Source organism: Dasypus novemcinctus, chromosome 3 (genome assembly GCF_030445035.2).
Source record: "Dasypus novemcinctus isolate mDasNov1 chromosome 3, mDasNov1.1.hap2, whole genome shotgun sequence".
NCBI classification, from domain to species: Eukaryota; Metazoa; Chordata; class Mammalia; order Cingulata; family Dasypodidae; genus Dasypus; species Dasypus novemcinctus.
In genome coordinates, this window is record NC_080675.1 from 120,873,437 (window position 1) to 120,900,349 (window position 26,913).

Sequence of the window (26,913 nt, forward strand, 5' to 3'; positions counted from 1 at the left end):
TTTTTACAAATGTAATAATTACATTAATTGTAGAAGTTTTAAACAATAAAACGGCACCAAGAGGAAATAAAAATTGCACATAATCTCACTATCCTGGGAAAAACACAGTAGTCATTTTGATATGTGTCTTTCCAATCTTTTTTCTATGTAAATCTACCTCCAAAAAATTACCTAGGATCATACAATATACTTTGTTTTATAATCTTCATTTTGTACTTAATTACATTGTGAATAGTTTACCCATGCCATTACTTATTCTTCTACACTATTTAAAATTACTGCCTACTACTAAATTCTGTGAGTTGATTTAAATAATTTGCAATTTATTAATACATTCTATTTTTTTCCTATTATATAAATAATATATGACAATGATCTTTGTGTGTGTCCTAAATATTTCCTTAGAAGCGAAACTGCTGGATCAAATGTATATAAATTTTTAAGACTTTTGATGCAAACTGCCAAATTGCTCTCTACAAAGTTTGGATCAATCTACTCTCCTACCAGCAGTGTCCAAGAGTGACCATTACCCTAAACCCTCCCCTACTCTGGGCATTGTACCTTTTTTAATGTTTGAAGTTTGAAGATTAAATACAGTGTCTCATTATAATTTCTGTTTTTTTGATTGGTACTAGGGTTAAACATGTTTTCAATTTTGAAAATTTTCTTGGTGCTTTGTAATGTTTTTTTGTAAAGGTGAGCTCAGAACCTGTGATCAGTCCATCTCACCAACTTATTTGGCTGTGTGACCTTAGGAAAACGACCTTACTGTTCTCAACTCCAGTGTTTTCTTTTATTAAAAAAAATGAAATAATATTACTTCTACATCATAGTGTTGTTGTGAGAATGAAATGTGATAACGTGTGAAAGTTCTCCTGACAATGCCTGGCATATGGTGAGCATGCAATAAATGGTAACTGTGTTCTTTGCTCCATGTCTCCACTGGGTTGTCTTTTTCCTATTGGTAAAAATCCCTGTTTTTTCAGTGGCACCAATACTCACCAAACCTCGCAGGATAATAATAATAATATCTTCCATTACATGAGCCCAGCATTGAGATACTAGCTGTGCATATGATATCTCATTAAATCCTCAGGATCTTTTGATTCTTACTTCTCCCTCCACCCTCATATCTAAACAGTCACCAATACTGACAGTTCACAAATTTAGTCCAAACTGCCCCTTTCTCTTTTCCAGTACAGTTTAGCTCATTACCACCTCTGCCCAGTACTAATAAGATGTCCCCCAACCTGGACTCTACAATTCCAGGCTGCTTTTCCAGGCTCAAGTATCACTTCTACAGACAACTGAAAGAAAAATTACCATTCTACAATTTCAGTAGAATGGCAGAAGCCAGAATAATTCTTATAATGCTCAAAATATTCGATGGTTTGCAGTGGAGCTTCGGCCAGCATTCAAGGCCCTCTGCTATCTGTTTTTGGCCAACCTTTTCAGCCAGGGCTCACCTACTGCTACTCTTTTCCTTCTCTGCACCCTTACCCTTACATACACATACACACACAGCATCCAAACACACAGCCCTAAGCGCACGTTACACTGCTTTTTTGCCTAGGCCTTTATTCCCTTTACTCCACAAATCCTGACGGAGCCTCTCCTCTGGCTGGCACCCCTCATTTTCTGTTCCCATCTTGTGGATTATGTTTGTATCTCCCACTAAATGGTAAGCCCATGGTGGCCAGGAATTATTTTTCTTCCACAATGATTAACTCAGTCCCTTGCATATTGGTATGCAATTAATGGTTATTTGTGGACTTGTATGCTATGTCAGTACCTCTTAAAGTTCAGGGGCTCAGGTGAGGGGAAAAGATTTAACACTAGAGGAGTGAGAACAGGATGGTTTCTCATTTTTTTTTTTTTTGAGGTACTGCGGGCCAGGTAATGAACCTGGGACCTCCTATAAGGGACCAGTACTCAACCACTGAGCCACATCAGCTTCCCTGCGTTGGTTTTTTCATTTGTTTTTCTTGTTGTTGTTTTTTTTTCAGGAGGCATTGGAAACTGAACTCAGGACTTCCCATGTTGGAGGCAGGCACTCAACTGCTTGGGCCATATCTGCTCCTTCACAAAGACTTTTATAACCAAGATAAATAAGAGAGGGGTTGAGGAGGCAGTGAAAGGAAGAATACATGCTGGGAAATTACAAAATTTTTAATCCAAGAAAATTATCCTGTATTTCTATGGCATGTATATCTACTCAATAAACCCTTTCCCCTAAAGAAGGAAGAAAGATGAGAGAGAAAATGAAATGATGCTTTCCATGTATTCTCTCATACCTGATTTTATTCTCATTTAAAAGGTAAAGAAATTGAAGTTCAAGGATGTGAAACCACTTGCCTAAGGTCATATGGTGAACTGGTGGAAGAATTGTGATTTCAACTCAGTCTGTGTGACTCCAGTTTCTAGCTTATTTCCTATACACAGGTTGAGGGTTAAAGAAAGAAAAAACTGCAACCTCTGTAAGGTCTAATTCTGAGTTCATACTCTTCTTAGCCCTCAAATCCCATCAATGACTTCACTCAACAGTTCTTATAAATCCCTTTTCAGAATCCTCATGCCAGGATCCTCACGGATTGCCTCCAAGCAGCTCAAACAAACTATTCAGGAACCAGAACAGGAGCTTTCAAAGTGAACGTGCATCATCATCATTTTCTCTGGCTCCCATTTTCACTTAAGCAATGGGAACATTTGCTAGCAAGTGGATCCTGCTGGGCCATTGCCCTCAGCAGCCTACATTCCTCCTTTGAAATCCTCACCACCACTTACTAAAGTGCCATGACATGCCCAGAGATATTTAGTAACTGATGGCAAAGTTACTAAACATCTAGATTTCCTGATGTGGTTTTTCTTCCTTTCACCCTGTCCTGTTCATGTTAAGAGAACAGGCTTTCCTGTTGAAAGGCCTACCAAAAATAGCAAGTGTTTATTTAGGGAAGCTCAGGTGGTGATGATTAAGAGAGGGGTCTCTTTTCTGGTAACCTTTATTGTATTTTGTTCCTTCATTCCCCCATTCCTCCTTCACTATTTCCTGTCTCTCCTGCCCAATCATTGACTGTTGTCCATTCTTCATTATTTAGTTTAGAGTGGGTTGATTTTAATGGAGTGTTATATACAGTGTTTGTCATCTGTTCCTTCCTTCTTCCCATCTCATTGAGGCCATGTTCTTTTGGCAAATATTTACTGAGCATATACTGTGACAGACTCTGTGCCAGTATCTGATGCTCATCTCTTCATTTCTGATAGTTGCAGTAGCTTCCTAATGGATCTTACTGCCTTATGTTTCTCCATGAATCCAGGTACCGCATCTTGCTGCCAGTCAATCTTTCTAAAGCCCTGCTTTGTAAACAGCCATCTCCATCCATTTTCCCACAGGATTAGGTCCCTATTTATCATCCCTTTCTACTCTGTCCCCTAGATGCCTTTTAGACTTTTTCTCCAAGCATGATTGCATTCCAGTGTACTACATTCATTTGCTCTCCACCCTGCCATGTACACTTCCACCTCTGTCTCATAGCTCCTTGAATTTCTAAATTCTACTACATGTACACTTCACAAATGTTTTGGGGGCAAACTCCAATCCTGGGATGGCAGAGGATGCTGCCCAGCTAAAAGCTTTTAGTGAAGAAGCAGAACCAACTTAACACTTGTCCTAAGGAGAATCTGCATGTCCCAGAGTTAGGAATGGAAAACAATACTAATCATATCTGCCTGGAGAGGTCCAATGACCTGAGGAACCTCAGACCCTTGACCCAAAGAGTGGATGGGATATGAGTTTCTTGAGCAACCTTATTAAATCCTGAGATGGAAAAACTAATCAACTCATGCTTCCATTCACTCAGTCATTCAACAAAGTAGTTAGTGAGCATCACCTATATGCTAGGTACTGTGGTGAATGCTTGGGAAATAACAGTGAACAAGATCAGTAGGTTCCTGTCCTCATGAAACTTCCAACCTAATGGAAAGGACAAACATTAAACATGTCAACAAATAAGTAAATCAAAATAATAAAAATGTGGGTTAAATGTTATTTAAGAAGTAAAGAAGGTATTATGATGGAGCATGTAGGGAGGGTATGCTACTGGAGATATGAGGTGCTATCAGTTAAAGAAGATTTCTCTGAAGAAGAGACATTCGAGCTGAAATCCAAAAGATAAGAAGAAGCCAATACTCAAAGTGACTCAGTGTGTTCATGCTCCTGAACAGCAAGTACACAGTCTCAACATAATCAACATACACACATGCATATACATGACAAGACCAATGGAGGCAAATAACCTCACTGGCTTGAGTCTAAGTCCAACGCATTTGGCAAAGCAGGTTCTTGTTGTCATCTGCAAATAGATGACTTCTGTGATTCGTGGGCTTCCCAAATGACTTAAACCCCACCTATATATATTTTTTTTTCTTCTTTGCTCTGCTAGCAGAACTATTTATTCCAAAATAAAATTCACACAATATTTCAAGAACCCAATATAGCATCCTAGTGATCCTCATCAATCTGTATATTGAAAACAACTGCTTATTACTTTCTGAAGTTGGTACATACGCACTTTTAAGACAATCTAGATTTTTTTCCATACCTCTTTGATTAACTGGATCTTTAGCTACGTAGGCAACATAGTCTGTAGTATCCTACAAAAAAGGGAAAATGATTTTGTTTAAAATGAATGGATTGTACTATTGAAAGATAAGAGTACATTTTGGACATAGTACTGAGGCAAGGACTTAAAGACTAAAGTTTCTGTTTAAAAGAATTAGGAAAGCATCCTAGGAAGGAACATAAACAAATGTATACTCTACAGTCTAATCATTGTGGAGTCCCATTCTCTGCTCCTTGAGGAAAGATTTTGAATATAAAAAAATGTGGGGGCAAAGCATGTAACTGAAAATAAAGGAGAATATGGATAGAGGATGTTGGAGTATACATTCTTAAAAAAATGGTTAGATCCTATGACTCATGTGTTGAAAGTAGAAATACCAGGGGTGATATGATCACAAAGATGTCATAAATTAGGATGTGGCACCATGCTTTCACTTTTGTTCATCTAGATACCAGACACATCAGGAAAAAAAGCTGAGTAAAGAGACATGTTGAGCTTTGTGTTGGTCAACCTGAAAGGAATAATAAAGCAAAAATACAAGGCATTTATTTGATCAAAATATAGAAAGAAAAAATCTTTTTTTTAATGTGCCCATAGGAGAAGCGGACTTGGCCCAGTGATTAGGGCATCTGTCTACCACATGGGAGGTCCGTGGTTCAAATCTCAGGCCTCCTTGACCCGTGTGGAGCTGGCCCATACGCAGTGCTGATGCGCACAAGGAGTGCCATGCCACGCAGGGATGTCCCCTGCGTAGGGGAGCCCCACGTGCAAGGAGTGCACCCTGTAAGGAGAGCCACCCAGCACGAAAGAAAGTGCAGCCTGCCCAAGAATGGCACCGCCCACACGGAGAGCTGACACAACAAGATGACGCAACAAAAAGAAACACAGACTCCTGTGCTGCTGACAACAACAGAAGCGGACAAAGAAGAACACACAGCAAATAGACACAGAAAACAGACAACTGGGGTGTGTGTGTGGGGGGGGGAAATGTGCCCATGAAACACGTAAAAGAGTTCAAGAAGATGCACTGCTGACTTTGTAAAAACAAAAAGCCACTTGGTATTTCAACTTTTATTGAAAACAATAAGCTTATGAATGATAAGATTTTAATAATTAAAGATGCTTTTTGTTATCTCAGGTCTTAGGAAAAAAATACACAATGCCATTTGCAGATTAGAAGTATGACTCTCTAGAGGGAAGATGCAATCCACTGGCAGGAAATAAAAGTACATGTTAGTAATACCTCAAGGACAATCACTTAATAACCCACAGTGAATCATATAGGAAGTGGATCTCAGGGTCAGCATAACTTGTCTTTGGTTATTTTAAAAAATAACATACACCTAAGTAAGTTTCTCTTGTGCAAAAAAAAGAGGTTTGAATTGTCTTCTAAATAAACAGGGTCATATCTACATGCTTTGCTTTATATTAACTCAGAAGCACAGCCACAACTGCAGGGGACTCGGCCATTCTTTTCAAAGATGAAGAGGTGGTGAGATGCCAGCAATGCTGTCTGGCATAGTAGATGCTGGGAAAGAGGCCATCGGACCTTTGCAGACCTCAGTTTCATCATCTTCAAAATAGTCTCCAACACTATTACAGGTCTAAAATTCTGTGCATGTAAATATCTGAGAGAATTTATAGAATATTAAAAGAAAAGCACTAATAGCAGGGAAAACAAGAAAATCTATTTAATTTTGACATACACACAATGCATTTTTGAAATGGAGAAAGCATTTCTAGATACAGAAGCATTACCAAGAACCATCTTCAGTGTTGATAGAAGGAAAACAAGTAAACTGTTTTTCAGACAGTAAAGACAGTAAAGATGAGAGGGAGCAACAGTCAGGAGTTGGAGACAATTTGATGGGATGAAGGTTACTACATTGGGCCACAGGGACTTTGTTAACTTGATTTCCTACCCGCTGTGCCCAGTTAGCTGTGAAGTTGTAAATGATCTCAGGGAGTAACCTAGGCTTTTAGATAGCTATAGATAGATAGATAGATAGATAGATAGATAGATAGATAGATAGATAGATAGATAGATAGATAGATAGATAGATATAAATATAGATATAGATATATAGATATAGATATATAAATAGTGGTGATGGTTACTAAAGCAGGCTAGTAAAATAGGAAATCAATAGACAGATCTGGAGGCTGACAGAAAAACCCACGTGAATATCAATACCCCCAAGATGGCTGCTGGAAGACCCTCATGAGAACTCCCATTCAGAATGAGATTTCCTCCAGAAGCCAGGAGAAGCCCCAGATATCCTACAGGGACCTTATCATTGGGCCCTACCAGGGGATTGAAGTGTGGGGTAATCATTCAAAACAGCAAACAGCTGCAACTCCTCCCCTGCCATTAGCAAAGGGGTGGAATAATTAATGCTTTAAAAGACAAGCGGGAAGGCGAACGCACCCTGTCCTTGTGCCTGTTCCTGCGTTTGCTTTCGGTGCCCTGTTCTTTCCTTCTGCACCCTGCTTTTGCTGTCCCCCCCAACCCCTGCCATGATGAGCATGTAAGTAAAACCTGGGCATTTGTAATCTGTAAAGGGGAATTGTAGTCTGTAAATCCGCCCTCTTTAGCCCCTTCCTCTCTATCTGGGACCCACAATCTGTTATTTTCTCCTAATTCTCTTCCCTCCCTACCTTAATAAATTACTGGCCTAATTAACCTGGCTTGCTCTCAAAATTCGTTTCTTTTAGCTTAGCCAAGAATCTAGAGAAAATCTGGCTACAGTTACTATTTATCACTATGTGCCCGGCATGTGCTAAGCACTTGACTTCACTTAATTCTCATAACACTGTGAGGCAAGAGTGGTCATTCCCATTTTATAGACCCTGAAGCTTAGAGAGGTGAAGTCAGTCAAGTCTACTTGACTCCAAAGCCTGGCCCTATACCATACTGCCTCCTGACCTGAGGGTAATACACTCAGGGGATTTCTAATTCCTTTGTTTATATGGCTCCTGACTGCTATTTTAAATTGAATTCAGGAAGGGTTCTCCCCAGCTGCAGAGAGTACAAGGGTCCCATTCAACTCAACAGGTATAAACTTTTCCACAGTGGCTATAAAATTCTTCACTTTTTTTTTGTTTTTAGTGGTGTCAATGCTTTGGTGAGTTGAAAGAACTAAACGGCAGGCACATGAAGACAGTCTGGAAAGAGTTAGGATTCAGGAGAAATATGATGGAAATTGTGAAGGGCATGCCTGAAGTAAGTGAGGGAGGATTTGCTCATCTATCCCAAAATGATGGCAAAGCTTGAAACCTGAAAAGTGAAAATTCAGGGCAAACACCAATAACTACTTTTCACATTAGACTAATAGAAATCATTTACACATCTTAAGGAAAGTATTTGAGTTTCTTCATGGAAAAATAAACTATAATGGGTTAGGAAGAGAGAAGACAAAGGCTGGTATTTTCAGGTTGGATTCTGTTGGCCCTCTCTGCTACCCAACATATCCCTTGGTGTTGCTTCTGAGGTCAGATTACAAGGCCGAATGGATCTGAGTTCAGATCCAGTATAGTTCTGGGTGCTTAGGCTGACAGTGCAGCAGCTAAGAAGTAGCCACTTTGGATGCCTCCTGCTGCCCAGTGAATCCATAACTAGTCATCTGTGCACTCTCTGGAGTCTCTTGGAGAAAAGGGTGGGGCTCTTAAACTTTGGTTTATTTTTAAATGGTGGCATCATGGAACTAATATTTTCATTTGAAAATAACTATACCCAAGGCTGAAAGGTGAGAAAGTGGTGAAACCCAAAGGGAAAATTGAGCATCCACTAATAAAATAACAATGATTTGAAATCCTATAAAAAGCTGCTTTTCCTGTGTGCTTCATGTGGAGGTTGCCTAGGTTTGACATGCTTAGATACTTTAAGTCCCTATTAGCCAATGTGAAGATAAGCAATTATTGAACTATTTTAAAGAATGCATTTAGATAGCACTTAGCCATAAATTTCACACAAAACAAAGTTACACCAAGACCGAAGTGGAAAAACTTACTTAAATATTTTAGATGCCAGTAAATGAAGCAATGATTACACAAAGTAACTTCGGAATGTTATTTCCTTTAAGGATAGACAATTTTTTTCCTTTAAAATATTTAGCATAAAGTTTAAAACAAATCAAAGCTTCGTGATAATACCAGCTACATGGTTGTTTTAACCACCTGTCCATACTGCTTTTGGGTTTCTGGATTATGTGTCCTATCATTTACGTGCCATAATTTCATTCTTCACTTGAAAATGAGAAACTGAAAGTGGATAGAAAACATCAATTGTAAAACTCAATTTCATTTCCTTTCTTCTGAAGGGTATAATCTTTAATAATACATGCTTTGGGGAAGCAGACTTGGCCCAATGGATAGTGCGTCCGCCTAACACATGGGAGGTCCACGGTTCAAACCCTGGGCCTCCTTGACCCGTGTGGAGCTGGCCCATGCGCAGTGCTGATACGCTCAAGGAGTGCCGTGCCACGTAGGGGTGTCCCCCGCGCAGGCGAGCCCCACACGCAAGGAGTGCACTCTGTAAGGAGAGCCGCCCAGCGTGAAAGAAAGTGTAGCCTGCCCGGGAATGGTGCCGCACACACGGAGAGCTGACACAACAAGATGACGCAACAAAAAGGAAACACAGATTCCCGGTGCCGCTGATAAGGGTAGAAGGGGTCACAGAAGAACACACAGCGAATGGACAGAGAGCAGACAACTGGGGAGGGGGGAGGAAGGGGAGAGAAATAAAGAAATAATAAATCTTTAAAAAAAAATAATACATGCTTTGCAAAAACAAGTTAACACATTCTCAGTAAGAGCAAGTTCTGTATATGTTCACCATATGTTTTTTTGATGTTACTGAGGTTCAATCATTCTGAAAGATGCACTTTGCCATCTTCCTTTCTAGCCTTCCATATGTTTACAGGTACAAGAAAAAGACCCAGGCTATCACAAAGGAGCAAAACCCTCCTTCTGGTGTCTTGGTTTAAATCAACTTGTTCTTGTTCAGTTGTAGGTTCCCTAGCTACAATTCCCTCTCCTTTGCTTAGGTATATAGAACAGATGCAGTAGAGTCAGAGAATGACACTCTATCCTGCAACGTAGTCTGGGAGAGTACCCATTCTGTCCCACACAAATTGAATGAGTACCACATGAACCCCTGGTAAAAAAGGAACTGCAGGTTCTTCCCAGGAACCAACTGAGCTTTTCCTTCAGGAGTAGCCCTTGTTGACAGCCAGGATGGCACACAGGCTTCCCTCATACCAAGTCCAATTGATTAATAGGGTCTTCCTAGTACTCTGTGCTGAGAATAGAGAGAGTACTGTTAGTACATGTTTGACACATTTGCTTTCCATAACTTAAAAGTGATTGACAAGAAGCTTCTCCAATGGTAACACCATGGCTATGACAAATCAGACTATTGTTAGCTCATCTGCTAACCCCAAAATTTTTAGATCAGTGACAGAGTATTTTGCCAAAACCAAATTTTAACTATATGCTATATGTAGTATTTGTAAATTGTAGCAAGGTATATGGAAAAGACATGCACTAGCTTGTATGCTTTACATGAAAATTCTTCTAAAACTTACAAAAAGAACTTTTATTAATCCATACTTACAGGATCTCCTCCAGAGGCAAATGAAATAGACTGCATATGATGATTTGCAATAATCTGGAAAACAAACAAATTAAATATGCATGATGATACAAATTAATTATTAGTCCTAGTTATATACAGTCTAAAAGGAATGGGCATACATTAGTTTGTTTAGATTTTGCCTGCTAAGCATCCCTATAGGTACCACCCACCCCAATTCTATAATAAGCCTATTTAGACCATGAGGGTCAGGTGGGTTTGACATGCCCCGTTCACTACCCTTCCCCCACATGGCTGGCTACAAAATCTGGTCTAAGCAACCAGAAAATCCCTCTGGATACAGCAAAGCCAACCAACATCTTCTGGGAGGAACTGAGAAGGATAATAGCAGAGAAAGCATCTCTTTCTGAAATTAAGAACCATGTAAGCCTACAGCTTCTGGAGGCCATCTTTTGCTGCCATATGGAAAAAGTCTGCTGGAAAACGAAGCTTTCCTTCTGCAGAAAATCAGAGCTGAGAGTTAAAAACAGAATAAAGTCTCAGGGTAACATTTGTTCCATCACTTGAACCAAAAAACTTCCCCCCTTCTTTTTTAATTTTTACTTAATTTTAATAGTTTATTCATTTTTGTTTAAGTTAGTTTGACTAGGGTTTCAGCCATTCACTATCAAAAGAATCTTGATTAAGGCACTGAGATTAAGACTTGAAGTTTGAATCAGGACAATCTAAGTGAACTGTATTAGTTAGCCAAGAAGATTTTCTTTTATTTGGGATTATAGGATTGCTTGCTTAGAAAATACAGTATAATGACCAATATGCAGAGGTGTATTTTTTATACTCTTTTAAAGTTTCCTTTAAACCCTAACTGGCTTATCCTTTTTACAAGCACTAGTGTTCAAAGATTCAATACACAGTACCTGATGATAAGTTATCAAGGACAGCCCTGACAGGATCACCCTTCTATAACTGCTCATAGAAAATTCTTTCCATGCTTGTTGACACTGCTTCTTAAAAAAAATATTTATTCATCCAAATGCATTGGACCATCCAGATTTGTTCACTACTTTAAGAAATTTCCAGAGTGTTTCTTGACAAACCAGTAAAGACCACCTTTTGACAGATGTCAGTTAGGCAAGCTAAACCCCTGCCTCTTACTTAGAATGAACCCACAAAACAGAAATAAGAGTGGTAAATGTGGATTAATAATTTGATTAGAAAACTTCTCTTCAAGAAAGCAGATGCTATGTAAATATAATACTGTGTGAGGCTTTGTAGCAATAAATTTGAAAACCAAATGAAATGGACAATTCTAGAAAAATGTACTTTTCAGAAATAGGCCCAAAAAGGAAAACATGTAAACATATCAATAACTCTTGTATTAACTAAACTGATATCAAAGATTTACTCCAGGAAAGGGCATACCCAGATGTTGTTATAGAAAAGTTCCACCAAATATTTAAAGAACAGATAATTCCCATTTACATACAATGCTCCAGAGCAAAGAAAAAGAAGAAAAGCAACACAATAGATTTGTATGATTATAGCATAACCCTAATACTGAAACTTGACAAGGAGTGCAAAAGAAATAACAACTATGGGTTAGTCTCATTCATAAACATAATTACAAAATATCCTAATATAATGTAAGAAAATTAAATACAAGTAGGACTTATTCCAGAAATACAAGGCTGGTGTACTATTAGGGGGGAAAAAAATCTATTAATGTCATTCATTATAATAAAAGGGGAAAAAAAAAGCATATGATCATCTCAATAGATGTCAACAAAGCATCTGTTTAAATTCAACCCCATTCATGAGAGAAATTCTTAACAAACCAAGAAGAGAAAAGGACATTCTTAACTGACAAAGGGTATCCACCAGATAGCTCATTTAATAGTAAAGCATTAAAAACATTACCTTTAAAGTCAGAAAGTCTCACTATATTTCTACTACTTAATAACACAAGAAAATATTTATAGAGTTTTAGACTAAAAAAGAGATAAAACTGTCATTTCTATAGACAGTTCAAATATATAACTAAAATCAAAACAAAGAGAAAAGTGACCCAACTAACAAATTATTAAAAAAATAACAATGCACATCTGCTTAAAGGCATCAGAGAGTGAGTAAGGGTTTGAGGACCTGAGAGGCCAACATAATGGAAAGAAGGGAAGTGCAAAGAGATGAGCCTGATATTAAACGTTGCCTTTTCCTTTAAGGCATTTGCCAATTCACAAGTGGCATCTAAGAGGGAGAGAAATTGCCATGAGCTTCTGGCAGCCTTACAAGACTTTGGAGGGACAAAAATTAGAGCTCAAGGCCTAGAAGCACCCTGGCAAGTACCCCACCTTCAGCTGGGGTACCTGAAAACTACCCCTAGACATGGGAGTGAACAAGAACTTGACCAATCCTCACAAAGTATGAAGCCTACATTCGAATCAGTTCAATCACTGACTAGATTACATTTCTTTACCCCTACCCTACCTTCTGACCAGAAGCAAAAGTAAATTATCTTTTACTTTTTTTTACATTATTTTTTACTTCTTAGAATAAGCTAGAGAAAACGACATTATATTCAGAGAATCAACAATAAGATTGACAGGTTTTTCAACAGAAGAAAAAATTTAAGTCAAAAGACATTAACATGATATTTTCAAAGTGCTGAAATTGTCCTCCTAGGATTCCATATCCAGAGAAAGTATTCTTCAAAAATGAAATTAAAATATATTCCAGACAAACACAAGGTAAAAGAATTAATTACCAGCAGACCTATGCTAAAGTAAATACTAAAGGGAATTCTCAGGCAGAAGGGAAATTATGCTAGATGAAGCATGAACACAAGAAAGAATGAAAAGTAAAGGGTAAATATGTGAGTAAATCTAAATAAAAATTTACTGCATAAAAATATTTTTTGCAGAGTTTAAAGTAAATGTAGATCTCTCCCTGAAATCAGGAATGAGAGAAGGATGCCCATTCCAAAGTTAGAGTGGGGATTCTAGCCATTGCATAAAATATGGAAAAGAAAGTAATAAGGATGGGAAAGAAAGAAAATTATCCCTATTCATAGATAATATGAGCAAAAAAATCTATACATAAATGATTAATAGGATAATTTGACAAAGTCATGCTTACAAAGTTAATATACAACAAATTATATTTCTATACACCAGCATCAAATAATATTTTAAAAATGGAAACAATTTATAATAGCATATTTATAAAGAATAAATCTACACTAAAACTGAAAAACATTGAGAAATTAAAGAGATGGAGAATTGTCATGTTCATGGATTAGATAAATTAATAATAATGTAAGGATGACCCTTCCCCCCAAATCAATTGATAGATTCAATGAAATCTCAATCAAAATATTTTGGTCTGAAAATTGACAAGTTGATTCTAAAGTTTATATGCAAGTGGCCAAGACTATCTTGACAAGAAGAAAAAAGATGGAGAACTAGCACTAATAGTTTATCAAGGCTTCTTAAAAAGCTAGACTGATTAAGACAATGTAATATTAGTTCAAGAATAGAATAAACAAGTGAAACTGAATAGAGACTATAGAAACAGATCAACACGTATATGAATACTTATCACAAAAGGCACAGCAGAACAGTAGGAAAAAATGGTCTTTTCAAAAACTGGTACTGGGTCAATTTAGTACCCACATAGAAAAAAATTAATCTTGACCTCTTAATTTATACCATACCTAAAAACCAATCCTAGGTAGACTGCTAGATCTAATTGTGAAAGTTAGAGCAACACTTCTAGAAGGTAATACTGAAGACCACCTTTAGGACCTTGGGATAGGCAAAAACTTAAAAACTTAAAAATGAATAAAAAGAGCACCAGCCATAAAGGAAAAATGGATAAATTCCTACATTAAAATTAGGAATTGCCATTCAACAATTGATGCCATTAAGAGAATGAAAAGGCAAGCCACAGAATGAGCGATGTTCACAAAATAACTAACAAATAACTTGTATCCAGAATATATAAAGAAGTCTTACAAATTAGAATGATAGACAGACAACAGAATTTTAACAGTGGGCAATTCAAGTCCCTGACTGGGTGCCAAAAACAAAAACAAAAAGTGGACAAAAGACATCAACATTCACTCAAAAGAAGAGATTTAATACAATGATGAAATTATGCAAAGGTATTTTCCCTTAAGAGTCATCAGGAAAATGCAAATGAAAACTGTAATGAGTTTTTATCACCAGAATAGCTAAAATTATATTTAAATGTATTGTGTCAGGATGCATGTGTTGGACAGAATGCAGTATAACTAGACTTCTAACATGCTGCTGGGTAAATTGGTGCAAGCACTTTGGAGAACTGTTTGACAGTATCTATTAAAACTGCTTATATAAGATGACCAAGCAATTCCACACTTAGATGTATATTCAACAGAATTGTGTATAAATGTGCACCAAGAAAACATGCTCAAGAAAGTTAATAACTGCTCTATTCATAATAGCTCCAAACTGGGAACAATCCCAATGACTGTGATATTCAAACAATAGACTCCTACATGGCATTGATGTCATGCAGTCACATGTTTTTAAGCACAAGGAGACAGACATAAGGAATATACCCTTGCATGATTTAATTTATGAAAAGCTCAAAAACAGGCAAAATTATTTTGTCGTTTTCAAAATACAGTAGTGGTTACCTCTGGGGCAAGGAAAGAGGGCACAGGTTTTCTGGGATGCTAGAAACAGTATTCTTATCTGGTAAGTGGTTACACAAATATTTTGTGATAATCAAGTTGCATATTTATAATCTGTGCACTTTTCTATATTTATATCATATATAAGTACATATCTACACACGTATATATATATATATATATATTTTAGTAAAAAGAATGCTTACTAAAACAAGAATATCAACATACAAAGATCAGTGTCATTCCCATGTATCAGTAATAGCCAAATAGATATGGTATTAGGGGAAAAGTTGTATTTTACAAGAGTACCTAAGAATAAAATTGATAAGAATAATGTAAGACTTTTTGGAAATCTTCATTGAAGGAATAATAAGAACAGAAAAATGAGAAAGATACATTTCATCTTTAGGGATGAGAAGACAATATTGTAAAGATGTCAATTCTCCACAAATTAATCAATAAACAGCATGCAATTATAAAAAAATTCCACCAATGTCATTCATGGATCTTTTCAAACTACATAGTTCTAAAATTCAGAAGGAAGAATAAATGTGCGAGAAGAGTAAAAGCAATTTTTAAAAGAACAAAACATCAAATTTGACTACATGAAAACCAATTTTAAAACATCTATGAAGGAAGCGGACTTGGCCCAATGGATAGGGCATCTGCCTACCACATGAGAGGTCCACGGTTCAAACCCTGGGCCTCCTTGACCCATGTGGAGCTGGCCCATGCACAGTGCTGATGCGCGCAGGGAGTGCCCTGCCACGCAGGGGTGTCCCCTGCATAGTGGAGCCCCACTCACAAGGAGTGTGCCACGTAAGGAGAGCCGCCCAGAGCGAAAGAAAGTGCAGCCTGCCCAAGAATGGTGCCTCACACACGGAGAGCTGACACAACAAGATAATGTGACAAAAAAGAAACACAGATTCCCGGTGCCACTGATAAGGATAGAAGCAGTTACAGAAGAACACACAGAGAGCAGACAACTGGGGGCGGAGGGGGGGATAAATAAATAAATCTTTAAAAAAACAAAACAAAACATCTATGAGAGGGAAAAGGATGTGGCTCAAGCAGTTGGGCACCTGCCTACCATATGGGAGGTCCCAGGTTCAGTTCCCAGTGCCTCCTAGGGAGGACAAGCATGACAGCGAGCTGATGCAACAAGCTGATGTGACAGACTGGCACAGTCAGCTAGTGCAATGAGATGACACAACCAGGAGATACAATGACAGACACAAAAAGCAGGGAACAGAGGTGGCTCAAGTGATTGGGTGCCTTCCTCCCACATGGGAGGTCCCAGGTTCAATTTCTGGTGCCTCCTAAAAAGAAGACAAGCAGACCACAAACAAAGGCAGAGAGCAGACAGTGAGTGCAAACAACGGAGGGGCAGGAACAGACCATATATATGAGAAAAGACCTCTTAACCAGGACAAACCACATATGGCAGGGAGAATATATTTACAACATGTAAAACCAAGTATTCATATAGAGAATCTATAAAGAATTCCTATAAATCAATAAGAAAAAAAAAACAGTTCATAGAAGGAATAGAAATGTTCAATAAACGTGTTGAAAGATATTCAATCTCCAAGAAATCGAAGTCATGAAAAACAAAACAAGATACAATCAAACTGATAAAATTATTAAAATTCAACAAAATCATGTGTAGCGCGGGTGTGGATATTCTGAAACACTATTGATTAGAGCATAAATTTGTACCACAACTTTGGAGAATGATTTGACAGCATTTAAGACTTAAGTATTGAGGCAGGTTAGTATAGGCAAAGAGGGAAGGGAAGACAGCTGAAACCCAACAGTGAACATGGCCCTGAGAACCTGCCCGGAAACCCCCTGAGGGATGGCTGCTACTAAGAACAAAGCTGGAAAGACCCCGCTGAAAGTACCCCTGGTCACAAGGTCCCATTTGGAATTCCCAGGCTCAAGAGGAAAACTGGGGTAACTCCAGACAGGTCTCACCATTGGTCCTGGATAACTCCAAATAGAAATGCTTCCCCATTGGTCCTCTGAGAGCTAAAAAGTGAGGATCAAAAGGCAACCAACCAAAACAGCAAAGAGCTGGGTCCCTTCCCCATGTTAGGAAAAGGAAGAGGGAAGACCGCCTTTAATATAGGAATGGCAACTCCCAACCCCCACCCCTTAGCGGCACCTCTTTGCCTGGAAATTACCCACATCCATGTCTCCGGTGTGTACTTTTTTCTCTCAATAAACTTTTTACTGGCCTAATTAAACTGGCATGTTCTTAAATTCTTTTATGGGACATAGCCAAGAACCTAGAGGATCCAGCAAGTTCTTACAATAGTATGCATAAGGTACCATCCTGCTTCTAGGTATTTACTCTAGCGAAACATTGGCACATGAGGATGTTCACTTATCATAATTCATAAAACAAAAATTTGGAAATTATTTGTCCATGATTAGGTCAGTACAGTATATATGTACAGTATATCTATACAGTGGAATGCTGTGAAAACATAAAATATGTCAATGCATACAAACAAGGTTAAATCTTCAAAACAGTTTTTTTTCCTTTAAGTTGAAGACAGTTATATAAAATATGTAAAAGAATAAACCACAAAATAACATTTTTACGAGGACAAAAATATCTATGTAAATGCAAAGAGATATCACGTATTATTTGTGAATTTAACATCATAACCTCATTAAGATAGATCAGTTTTTAACAGATTAATCAGTGGTCGAGAAAATTGCCTAGTTTGGAGATGTAGATTTGGAAGTTATCAGTGCATAGACTGTAGTTAAAACTTTGGAGCAGATGCGATTGTCTAGGGGAGGCGGGGGAAAAGAGAGAAGAGCAGGAGGGAAGGGGAGAGAAGCGAAGAGGATGAAGGGAAGGGAGATGAAGAGGTGGAGAATGGAAAAGGGAGGGGAAGATGGAAAAGGATCAATTTGAGGGAAACGGACTTTGGCCCAGTGGTTAGGGCATCCGTCTACCATGTGGGAGGTCCGCGGTTCAAACCCCGGGCCTCCTTGACCCGTGTGGAGCTGGCCATGCGCAGTGCTGATGCGCGCAAGGAGTGCCTTGCCACGCAAGGGTGTCCCCCGCGTGGGGGAGCCCCACGCGCAAGGAGTGCGCCCGTGAGGAGAGCCGCCCAGCGTGAAAAGAAAGAGCAGCCTGCCCAGGAATGGCGCTGCCCACACTTCCCGTGCCGCTGACAACAGAAGTGGACAAAGAAACAAGACGCAGCAAAAAGACACCAAGAACAGACAACCAGGGGAGGGGGGGAAATTAAATAAATAAATAAATCTTTAAAAAAAAAAAAAAAAAAGGATCAATTTGAACGTATGGGGTACTTTCAAGTTATAGGAGCATACGCAGCAGGGCGGTTAAGATAGAGACTAGGTAACGCTCTTGCATGTACAGTCTCTAAGAATGAAGTTCCAATCGAATGAAATGTAGCCCACAGAATACTACAACGTTCTCCGGAGAAGAGCGAACAGCTCCTACAGAAGCCAAGCGGGAGGCGGTGTCTGGGGGTCACGCACGCGCACAGGGTTACGCAAGCGCACAGCGTTTGCGCACGCGCACTATCGCACCGCCGCGTCTCTCCGATCTTGCAAACGCTTTGCAAGCAGTCCAGCAGCTGGTAACATGTCGGAAATGTCGGTGCTTTCCGAGCTGTATGAAGAGAGCAGTGACCTGCAGATGGATGTAATGCCTGGCGAGAGCGGCCTTCCGCAGATGGAGGTAGGCAGCGGGAGCCGGGAGCCATCCCCGAGCTCCTCCCGCAACGGGGAGCCGTCACAGCTTGAGGAGGAAGGCCCAATGGAGCAGGAGGAGGCCCAGCCAATGGCGGAGCCTGAGGGCAAAGGGGGCCTAGCGAACGGTCCTAACCGTGGGGAACAGCCAGGCCAGATCGCAGCCCCAGACTTCGACAGCGAGGACGAGGGCGAGGAATTTGATGACTGGGACGACGACTACGACTATCCTGAAGAGGAGCACCTCAGTGGTGCAGGCTACAGAGTGTCAGCGGCCCTTGAAGAAGCCAACAAGATGTTTCTGAGAACATCCAGAGCAAGAGAAGCAGCCCTAGATGGCGGGTTTCAGATGCATTATGAGAAGACCCCGTTTGATCAGTTGGCTTTTATCGAAGAGCTTTTTTCACTTATGGTTGTCAATCGTCTGACCGAAGAACTCGGCTGTGATGAGATTATCGATAGAGAGTAGTTAAAAGCTCTTAGAAGAGGAGGAAACTACTTGAGGAGAGACCCAACATTCCACTATCTTTTGGGTTCATTCCAAATAATTCCGTACATGTGAAAAACTTGATCTTCCAAAAAAAAATTGTTTTTGTTTTGCATAATAGAGCAGTGACTGTACAGTTGAAAGAAAAGGATTTGAGGACTGTTGAAACCTCTTTTCAAGAATGTCCTGGTACACCAATATCTTTGACTTTGTTATTGATCCAGATTATTTTCCTTGCATGGGGAAGTCTTTCCTATCCGTTTCACCATAAAGAATGGTTTTGCAAGAATAGGTCATGACCAAGACAAACTGCCGACAGAGAGCCCACTGAGAATTAACTGTGTAATGAGAAAAAAAAAAAAAAGCAAAATGTCCAACACAAGATGTCTGAATTACTTGGACTGGAAGCATATTGAGAAAATTTTGAAAATTCCAACTTTGTGATTTATTCAAGCTATAGTTATCAAAGGATAAACTATTTGTGTAAGAGTTGTCAGTATCCCAACAGGATGAGCAAACCCAAAAAGAAATATACATCACTTGTGCTATATCTTAAAATGTGTTTCCAAGAGCATTTGAAATTTTGTTATACATGTATTTTGATTCTGTATAAAGCTACTGTGATCAATAATTGAGGAGTATCCATTGTCATGATCATTTTTTATGTTAAGACCAATTAAAAATTAAGATGCCCTTAATGTTTCAAATATAAACACTAAAATGTATGTGAAAGTACCAAGAAAAACTATTTCTGAACATCCTTATATATTAGGGAAATTTTCTGTTTTGCTCCCTATTATTCATTTAACTTGACAGGCAAAGGACTAGTTGAATTTCATAAGAAGTGTTAGTGAAAATTGTCACGTAAAAGTAAAACTACATCTTGAACTAGGAAAAAAGACTTTATGAACAATTTTGCCATCAACCTTTAACAATTTTAAACCTGCCCAGAAATCCACTTCAGTATCTTTTGTTTCCCTCTGTCTCCTCTAATTAAGCTTGTTATTCGTTATGCACCAGCATTCAAGATAATAAAATTTCTTGTTCTGTGTCTTTTGTTTGACTGTTAGTATTGCACAGACTTTCTCTGTATACTACTTTTTATTGTACATATTATTACAACTACTTTTTTAAGACTGAAATTTAACCAGTATTTATATGGGAAAGTGTGATCCAGTTTCAACATGATTTTTGCCAACCTAGGAAAACCTGCTCTGTCAATGAGTGTGTTGCTATGTGTAATATGTTAAGGTGCTGAAGTTCTATAAGGAAAATAGGTAAGATGTCAGAAGGCTGCACCCAATAAAACTGAATTGTAAGTAGGCAGGTTTTATCATGACGAGTAAAAGTACCAGATATTTCTGCCTATTGTGGCAGTGTAGGACACATTCAATACAACAAGACAACTCAGAGCCTTATCTATGTAATAGTCATCCTGTCCTTTGGGGAAGGAGTTTTTTTTTCTATAAAATTTACACCCTGTGGCCATTAAATCCCAGTGATGACTCATAATCTCTCAAATACTAGCTTGGTGAGGGGGTGATGGGAGATGGGAGAAAAACTAGATAGGAGGTGAAAATGTTGACAAATATCTTAATCCTAGTGCCTTTCCTATACCTTACCTCTTCCATTGCTTTCTCAAATAGCTTATAACGTCAGTCAAATGAGTCTGGATAGATAATTACTCTGAAAAAAGAATGTCAGTATACAACAAACTGGCCAGTTGTATTTATCTCCAGTTAAATATAGTGGGAAAAATCAGCTCAGGAAAAAAACACAGGTCTACAAACTAGGAGGTTGTGATTCTGTTTCTGGGACTAAGCAGGGAACAAGGGGAGTGGAAAGAAAACTGCACTCCCTGTTGAGTTTAAAAACTTCTCTTAAGGAAAAAGACCTTGGCTCTGCAACTGACTGATGGTTAGTTGGTTTTCAAAATAAGAAGTAACCTGAGAAATCACTGAAGTTAATGCTTGTTAGTGCTTACTGAAGATGGAAAATGGTAACATTTTAACACCCCTTTTAGAAGGATAGAACCACTTCTTAAAAAATTTTACAGTTACCACATACTGGAATCCTTGTTCAAATCTGGGCTTCATCCCTTCCTAGCTCTGTAACTGGGTAAACTACTTAACCTTTCTGTCTCAGGGACCTTAACTGAAAAGAGGAATATTAATCAGATGTACCTTTTAAATTGTGAAACTTAAATAAAGATATATGTGTGGTGTGTCTTTTAGAGTAGTGTTTGGCACATGGTAAGCTATATGTACCAGTGTTATTACTGGGAACCAAAGAAAAGTTCTGGGGGAAAAAGTGAATTTTTTTTTTGGTAGGATACGTGGGGAGAGGGAACTTGAAGCTTATGAGTACATAGTTGTGATTGGAGGAGGATTTTCTGGATCTATCAATTGGTATTATAAAAGCTTAGTTGAAATGGACAACATTGGCTGCCCCTCAGGCCACAGATGGCACACAGATTCATTTTGTTAGGTTCCCACTTCTAATTTTTAGTTTCTTAGAGACCCGCATCTCATCTAGAGATAGCAGCTAAAAATCCAGATTTCCGTTTTTTTGTAAAAGAAAATCTGGCACTTCATCTACAGTCCTACATAGCAAAAAAGCATCTGATTCATCTTCAGGTAGAGAAGGTATTCTGTTTGCCATTTTCCCCAGGTTACCACCGCTTATCATTGTGCTTGCACCACTGCTGCTGCTTGTGCCTGGAAAGCTGGCATTACCTGCCTAGCCTTTGTAAATATTTGAAGTTGCCTCCCTTCATGGAGACTAAAGGATGTCTTTATTTTCTGCCTGTTCTTTATCTCTATTACCCTTCTCAATTTGCAGCTGTTGGATTGGAAGATAATAGAAGTGAGTAAAAAATTAGAATGAAAGCTATTGAGACATTTAATATTGTTGCTTAAAGCCCTAAAATGCCATCTTAAAGGATGCCAAGAAAGCCTATTGCTTGAATTTTAAGACAGACTATAAGACATTCCTATAATTTGCTTTACCAAAATACTTTCCCACTCCAAAATATGGTGATTTTTAAAAATGGCAAGCATTAAGTGTTTAATATAATTGTATTTTCTGCCTTGGCATGTCTGTGAAACATTTTCTGGGAGTGAATGGCTATATTCTTGATGTCCTCATGGCTGAAGATAAATGTGTACCTTCTGACCTATAAATGTTCTATTATCTATGAGTAAATCCATAAACTTGAATGTTAGGTTTTCAGTCCAAAGTGTTTCTTAAAAGTTAAGTGGGAAGAAAAGGTATTACTATTTCCTGGTATTTATCTTAGAACTTCAAGGGGGTAGCTTTTTTTAAGAAGGGATTTAATAAATCCTTTTTTCATGCTACAGCCATAAGATCCCTTCTCTGCTGCCTTCATCTCAAACATTTGCTCTTTAGATGGCACATACAAAGCTTGAGTGGAAGCATTCAGAGTGGCACATCTCTTTTCCTCCCAGCCGTTATTCCTGCAGAATAGTCCACAATAATTTTTTCAAATCAATCCCTGAGTCAAATTAAGGAAACCCTAACTTTGGACCACACTTCCAGCTGAACACAACCCATTCCATTACACCAGTGAAGAAAAGATGAATCACTCCCAAAAGCACTCCATTGCTGTAGCTACTGGTAGTGGATGCTACCCATGCCACTGTCCCTACCTCTATTCTGCCTTAAAGATTGTGGGTGTGTGGCAATACTACCTCTACTTGCAGTGACCTGAAGAAGCATAGTGGAGGGGAAAGAGATGCTGATAATAAGAACACACTATACTTCCTAGTCCTAGCATACACACCACAACCCTAGTCTTCCTTTCACTTCAGTCACCTCATGGAAAAAGGCACTTTTTAAAAATGCTGATTAGATTCTGCACCTAAGGCTGTTACCATGATGGCTCCAGCTTTGCCTACTCTTACTCCCCTGCAAAACTCTGACAGACTACCCAGGACTCCTATACTCAATGAGAACTCATAATTAAAAGCATTGAGCCTTCTGATGCCATACAGCTGGGTGAAAACTAAAAATAAAATTTAAATCTAAAGGTATATTGAGGGCAAGATTCTGAATGAATGAATATTTCACCTTCCACCCAGATATGTTGCATCTTCCAAGTACAGCCAAAATTATTATGCTGTCTTTATACCAATAATGTCATCACTCTTGGATAATCAATCAGGACTGAAGAAGATAGAAATCTATTCTGAACTGTCTTATATTAAAAATTTTCCTCCTAAGATATTTTATACTACTGTATAAGTTATGTGTTTTATTCTGATTTTGAATTCAGAATACAAAGTGAATCTTTAAGTGAAGTTTTTGGTAAAAAAAAAAAAACAAATAGAAGTCAAACTGTATATGACTATATTTATATGTTTCTGACAATTTTACAATTTTATATAACATGCTTTCCTTGTTAATTACTGAGTACATGAAAAGGTCACCAAGAAAGATATTTGAGTTAATAATAGTTACCACGTATCTAGTAATAGTAACCACATGGCAGGCACTATGCTAAGTGATTTACATCTAGTATATCACTTAATCCTCTAAATAACTGTGTGAGATACATACTGGTGTTAAAGTCATCCTCTCAGAAACTCTATGAATAAGTACTATAAACCTCATTTTAGTGATGAAGAAAACTGAAGCTCAGAGCATAGTAGGGTATCTTGCTACTAAGTGGCAAAGCCAAGGTTTTGTTTCTATATATATCTCACAGCCTTTTAGTGTTTTCTCATTGCCAAGTGCACATTAAACCTTCCATGTGGTCTTGATCAACAACACTCCATGCAAAAAAATCTTAAATATCAAGAGCCCTTGAATCAATACATATCAGACAAAGAAAAAATTCAGACTATAAAACACATAAGTAAACTGATATAAGAAATTTAGTTTAAAAAATCAAAAGCAAATTAAAATCAAAAGCAAGTAATAAAGAGTGTCCTAGTTTAGGTGCACATTTAGTTCAATGCACATGCATCTTTTCAACTGCTTCAGCAACACTGTTCTGTGAGAAATAAGGTTCGTAAAATACACCAGAGTATCATAAATCACCAAAGAAGAAATATTGTGTTTATGCAGTAACATTGTTTTATGACCTCATACTAGTTTTCATAAATTCTCTTTGTACTTTTAAAGAGTGTATTATCTCCAAGGAAGTATATGTGGCTCAAACAGCTGGGCTCCTGCCTACCATATGGGAGGTCCTGGGTTTGGTTCCTAGTGCCTCCTAAAGATGACAAGAAAGTGAGCTGTCAAGGTAAGGTGGGGCAATGAGATGACACAACGAAGAGACAAAACAAGAAGGAAGAGGAGGTGGCTCAAGCAATTGGGCAGTTCCTTACAACATGGACGTCCCAGGTTCGGTTCCTGGTGCCTCCTAAGAAGAAGATATTCACACAATGAACAGACAGAGAAAGTAGACAGCAAGCACCAACAACAAGGGGAGGGGGAGAAATAAAATAAATCTTAAAAAAAAAAGTGTATTTTCTCTAATCATTAGTTACAGGATTGCATATGTCCATAGTGTTACTGCAAGCATTTATTGTGCTGTTCCAATCTTCTGTACCTTTACTATTTTCGTTTTTCATAATGTATCATTTTACAGTATTTTTTTTTGGGGGGGGGATAAAGTTTTTTTTTTTTCCTTCAAAAAACACTTCCCTCTGCCCCCTTCCCTTGTCCCCTAGTAACCTCTAATCTACTTTCTATTCCTGCGAATTTGCTATTTCTAGTCATCTCTTACAATATCTGTCCTTATATGCCTTGCTTATTTTACTGAGTATAATGTTTTCAGGGTTCTTCCATGTTGCAGCATGTTTCACAACTTCATTCTTTCTTATGACTGACTAATACTCCATTGTGTGTCTGTACCACATTTTGTTTATCCACTCATTTGTTGATGAACACTTGAGTTGTTTCCACCTGTTGGCTATATTGTGAATAATGCTGCCATAAATATAGGTGTACAAGTACATATTTATTTGAGATGTTGTTTTCACTTTTTTGGGGTAGGCACCTAGGAATGGAATTGCTGGGTCATATAGAATTACCATATTTAACTTTTTGAAGAACTGCCATATTGCTTTCCACAGTGGCTGCACCATTTTACATTTCCACAAACAATGTCTGCATCCTCTTCAACATTTGTTATTTATTTATTTATTTTGAGGTTTCATGGCCAGAGATTGAACCTGGGACCTTGTATGTGGGAAGCCAGCACTCAACCACTGAGCTACATCAGCTCCCCTGAGCTGATGTCTTCCTTTGTTTGCTTGTTGTTTGTTTGTTTTTAGGAGGCACCAGGAACCAAACCCCGGACCTCCCATGTATAAAGCAGGCACTCAACTGCTTAAGCCACATCCACTCCCCCAAATTTGATATTTTCTAGGTTTTTGTTTTTTAAAAAATAACAGTCATCCTTGTGGGTATGAGGTGGTATCTCATTAGGCTTTTGATTTGTGTTTCTCTAATGGCTAATGATTTTGAGCATCTTTTCATGTGCTTATTGGCATATTTTATTTGGAGAAATGTCCTTTCAAGTCCTTTGCCCATTTTAAAAATTGGTTCGTTTGTGTTTTGTTGCTCAACTGTAAAATTCTTTATATATTCTGATTATTAAGCCCTTATTCAATATATGGTTTGCAATTCTTTCTCCATCCTGTAGGTTGTCTTTTCATGTTCTTGATATATTCCTTTGATACATAAAAGATTTTAATTTTGATAAAATAAAATTTTTCTGTTAGTTTTGTTGTTCTTGCTTTGAATGTCATAGCTGGGAACCCATTGCCAAATTCCAGGTTGTGAAGATTTGCCTCTATGTTATCTTTTAAACATTCTTTTAGCTCTTATATTGAAGTCCTTGATTCATTTTTAGTTGATTCATTTTTGAGTCCCCAATTTCACTTCTACCACAAAGCTACAGTTATCAAAATGTTGCAGTAACATAAAGATAGACAAATAGACCAATGGAACAGAATTGAAAGTCCAGAAATAGACACACACATCTACGGCCAGTTGATTTTTGATAAGTACATGCAATGGGGAAAGAAGAGTCTCTTCCACAAATGGTGCTGGGAAAGCTAGATATTCACATACAAAAGAATGAAGTTAGATACCTATCTCACACCATATAATAATAACATTTTAGAAAGCTTTTCAACCACAAGAACAGGAAGGAAGTGATTTCTGTTTAAATCTCAATTACTAGAACATTAACCCTAACATTAGCCCTCCCCCTTGCCCATCATCTGCACCCAGTTGAGTATACATAGTCTGTTAGTTCTGATATTGGAATTTCTTTCCCTTTGTGAAGGTTGATGGAAAGGAATGAATGACTGATTCAGCTGCCAAATGGTATTTGCTATGTACTTTGTATGCTAGTTCTTGATACTAAGTCAATTATGTAGGGACACACAGGCAGGCAGTAAGACACCCCAATAATGGGTTAATAATGCAATTGTTCTAAGTATTGTTAGGCATAAATATTTGTGCCTTATTAAATTTTAGGCTCATTCTGTCTGAAACTTTATTTTCTTTATTATCCTCAGGTTTTTCTAGAAAAATAAGTGTGGTGTTCAAGTTATAAATGACATCTTACCTGTTGGTTGTCAAGATTCATCAATGTGAGGCTGCCCATTGAGATGGTCAGTTTTATATTCATTCCCGAAAACTGAAGATTACTTTTGCCAAGTACTGTTGATAGAAACTTCACTGGAGTCTTTAAAAATAACAAAGTAACACTCTAAGTTATGGATTTTGTTACTAAATGAATGTTAGTGGTATTTAAATGTTTTAT

General features: G+C 38.1%; 2 protein-coding genes across 3 annotated transcripts in view; one reads left to right on the top strand and one right to left on the bottom strand.

The window, feature by feature from the left end:
• The window catches only part of SHC4 (SHC adaptor protein 4), a 136,396-nt gene that overhangs the window by 45,440 nt on the left and 64,043 nt on the right, over window positions 1-26,913 (bottom strand). For both annotated transcript variants that reach the window (XM_058294168.1, XM_058294167.1), the window contains exons 4-6: window positions 26,716-26,835; window positions 10,234-10,287; window positions 4,599-4,650 (exon numbers count right to left, since the gene is read on the bottom strand). In XM_058294168.1, coding sequence (XP_058150151.1) covers window positions 4,599-4,650; window positions 10,234-10,287; window positions 26,716-26,835 — 226 coding nt within the window. The remainder of the gene's footprint in view (window positions 1-4,598; window positions 4,651-10,233; window positions 10,288-26,715; window positions 26,836-26,913) is intronic.
• On the top strand, window positions 18,442-20,160 carry EID1 (EP300 interacting inhibitor of differentiation 1). Its single transcript, XM_004448073.5, has one exon. It carries the CDS (start codon window positions 18,516-18,518, stop codon window positions 19,089-19,091), a length of 576 nt encoding a protein of 191 aa, XP_004448130.1. The 5' UTR covers window positions 18,442-18,515; the 3' UTR covers window positions 19,092-20,160.

What these genes read in the sequence shown, in the direction of transcription:
- EID1 (XM_004448073.5), top strand. Translation starts at nt 18,516, where the DNA reads ATGTCGGAAATGTCGGTGCTTTCCGAGCTGTATGAAGAGAGCAGTGAC.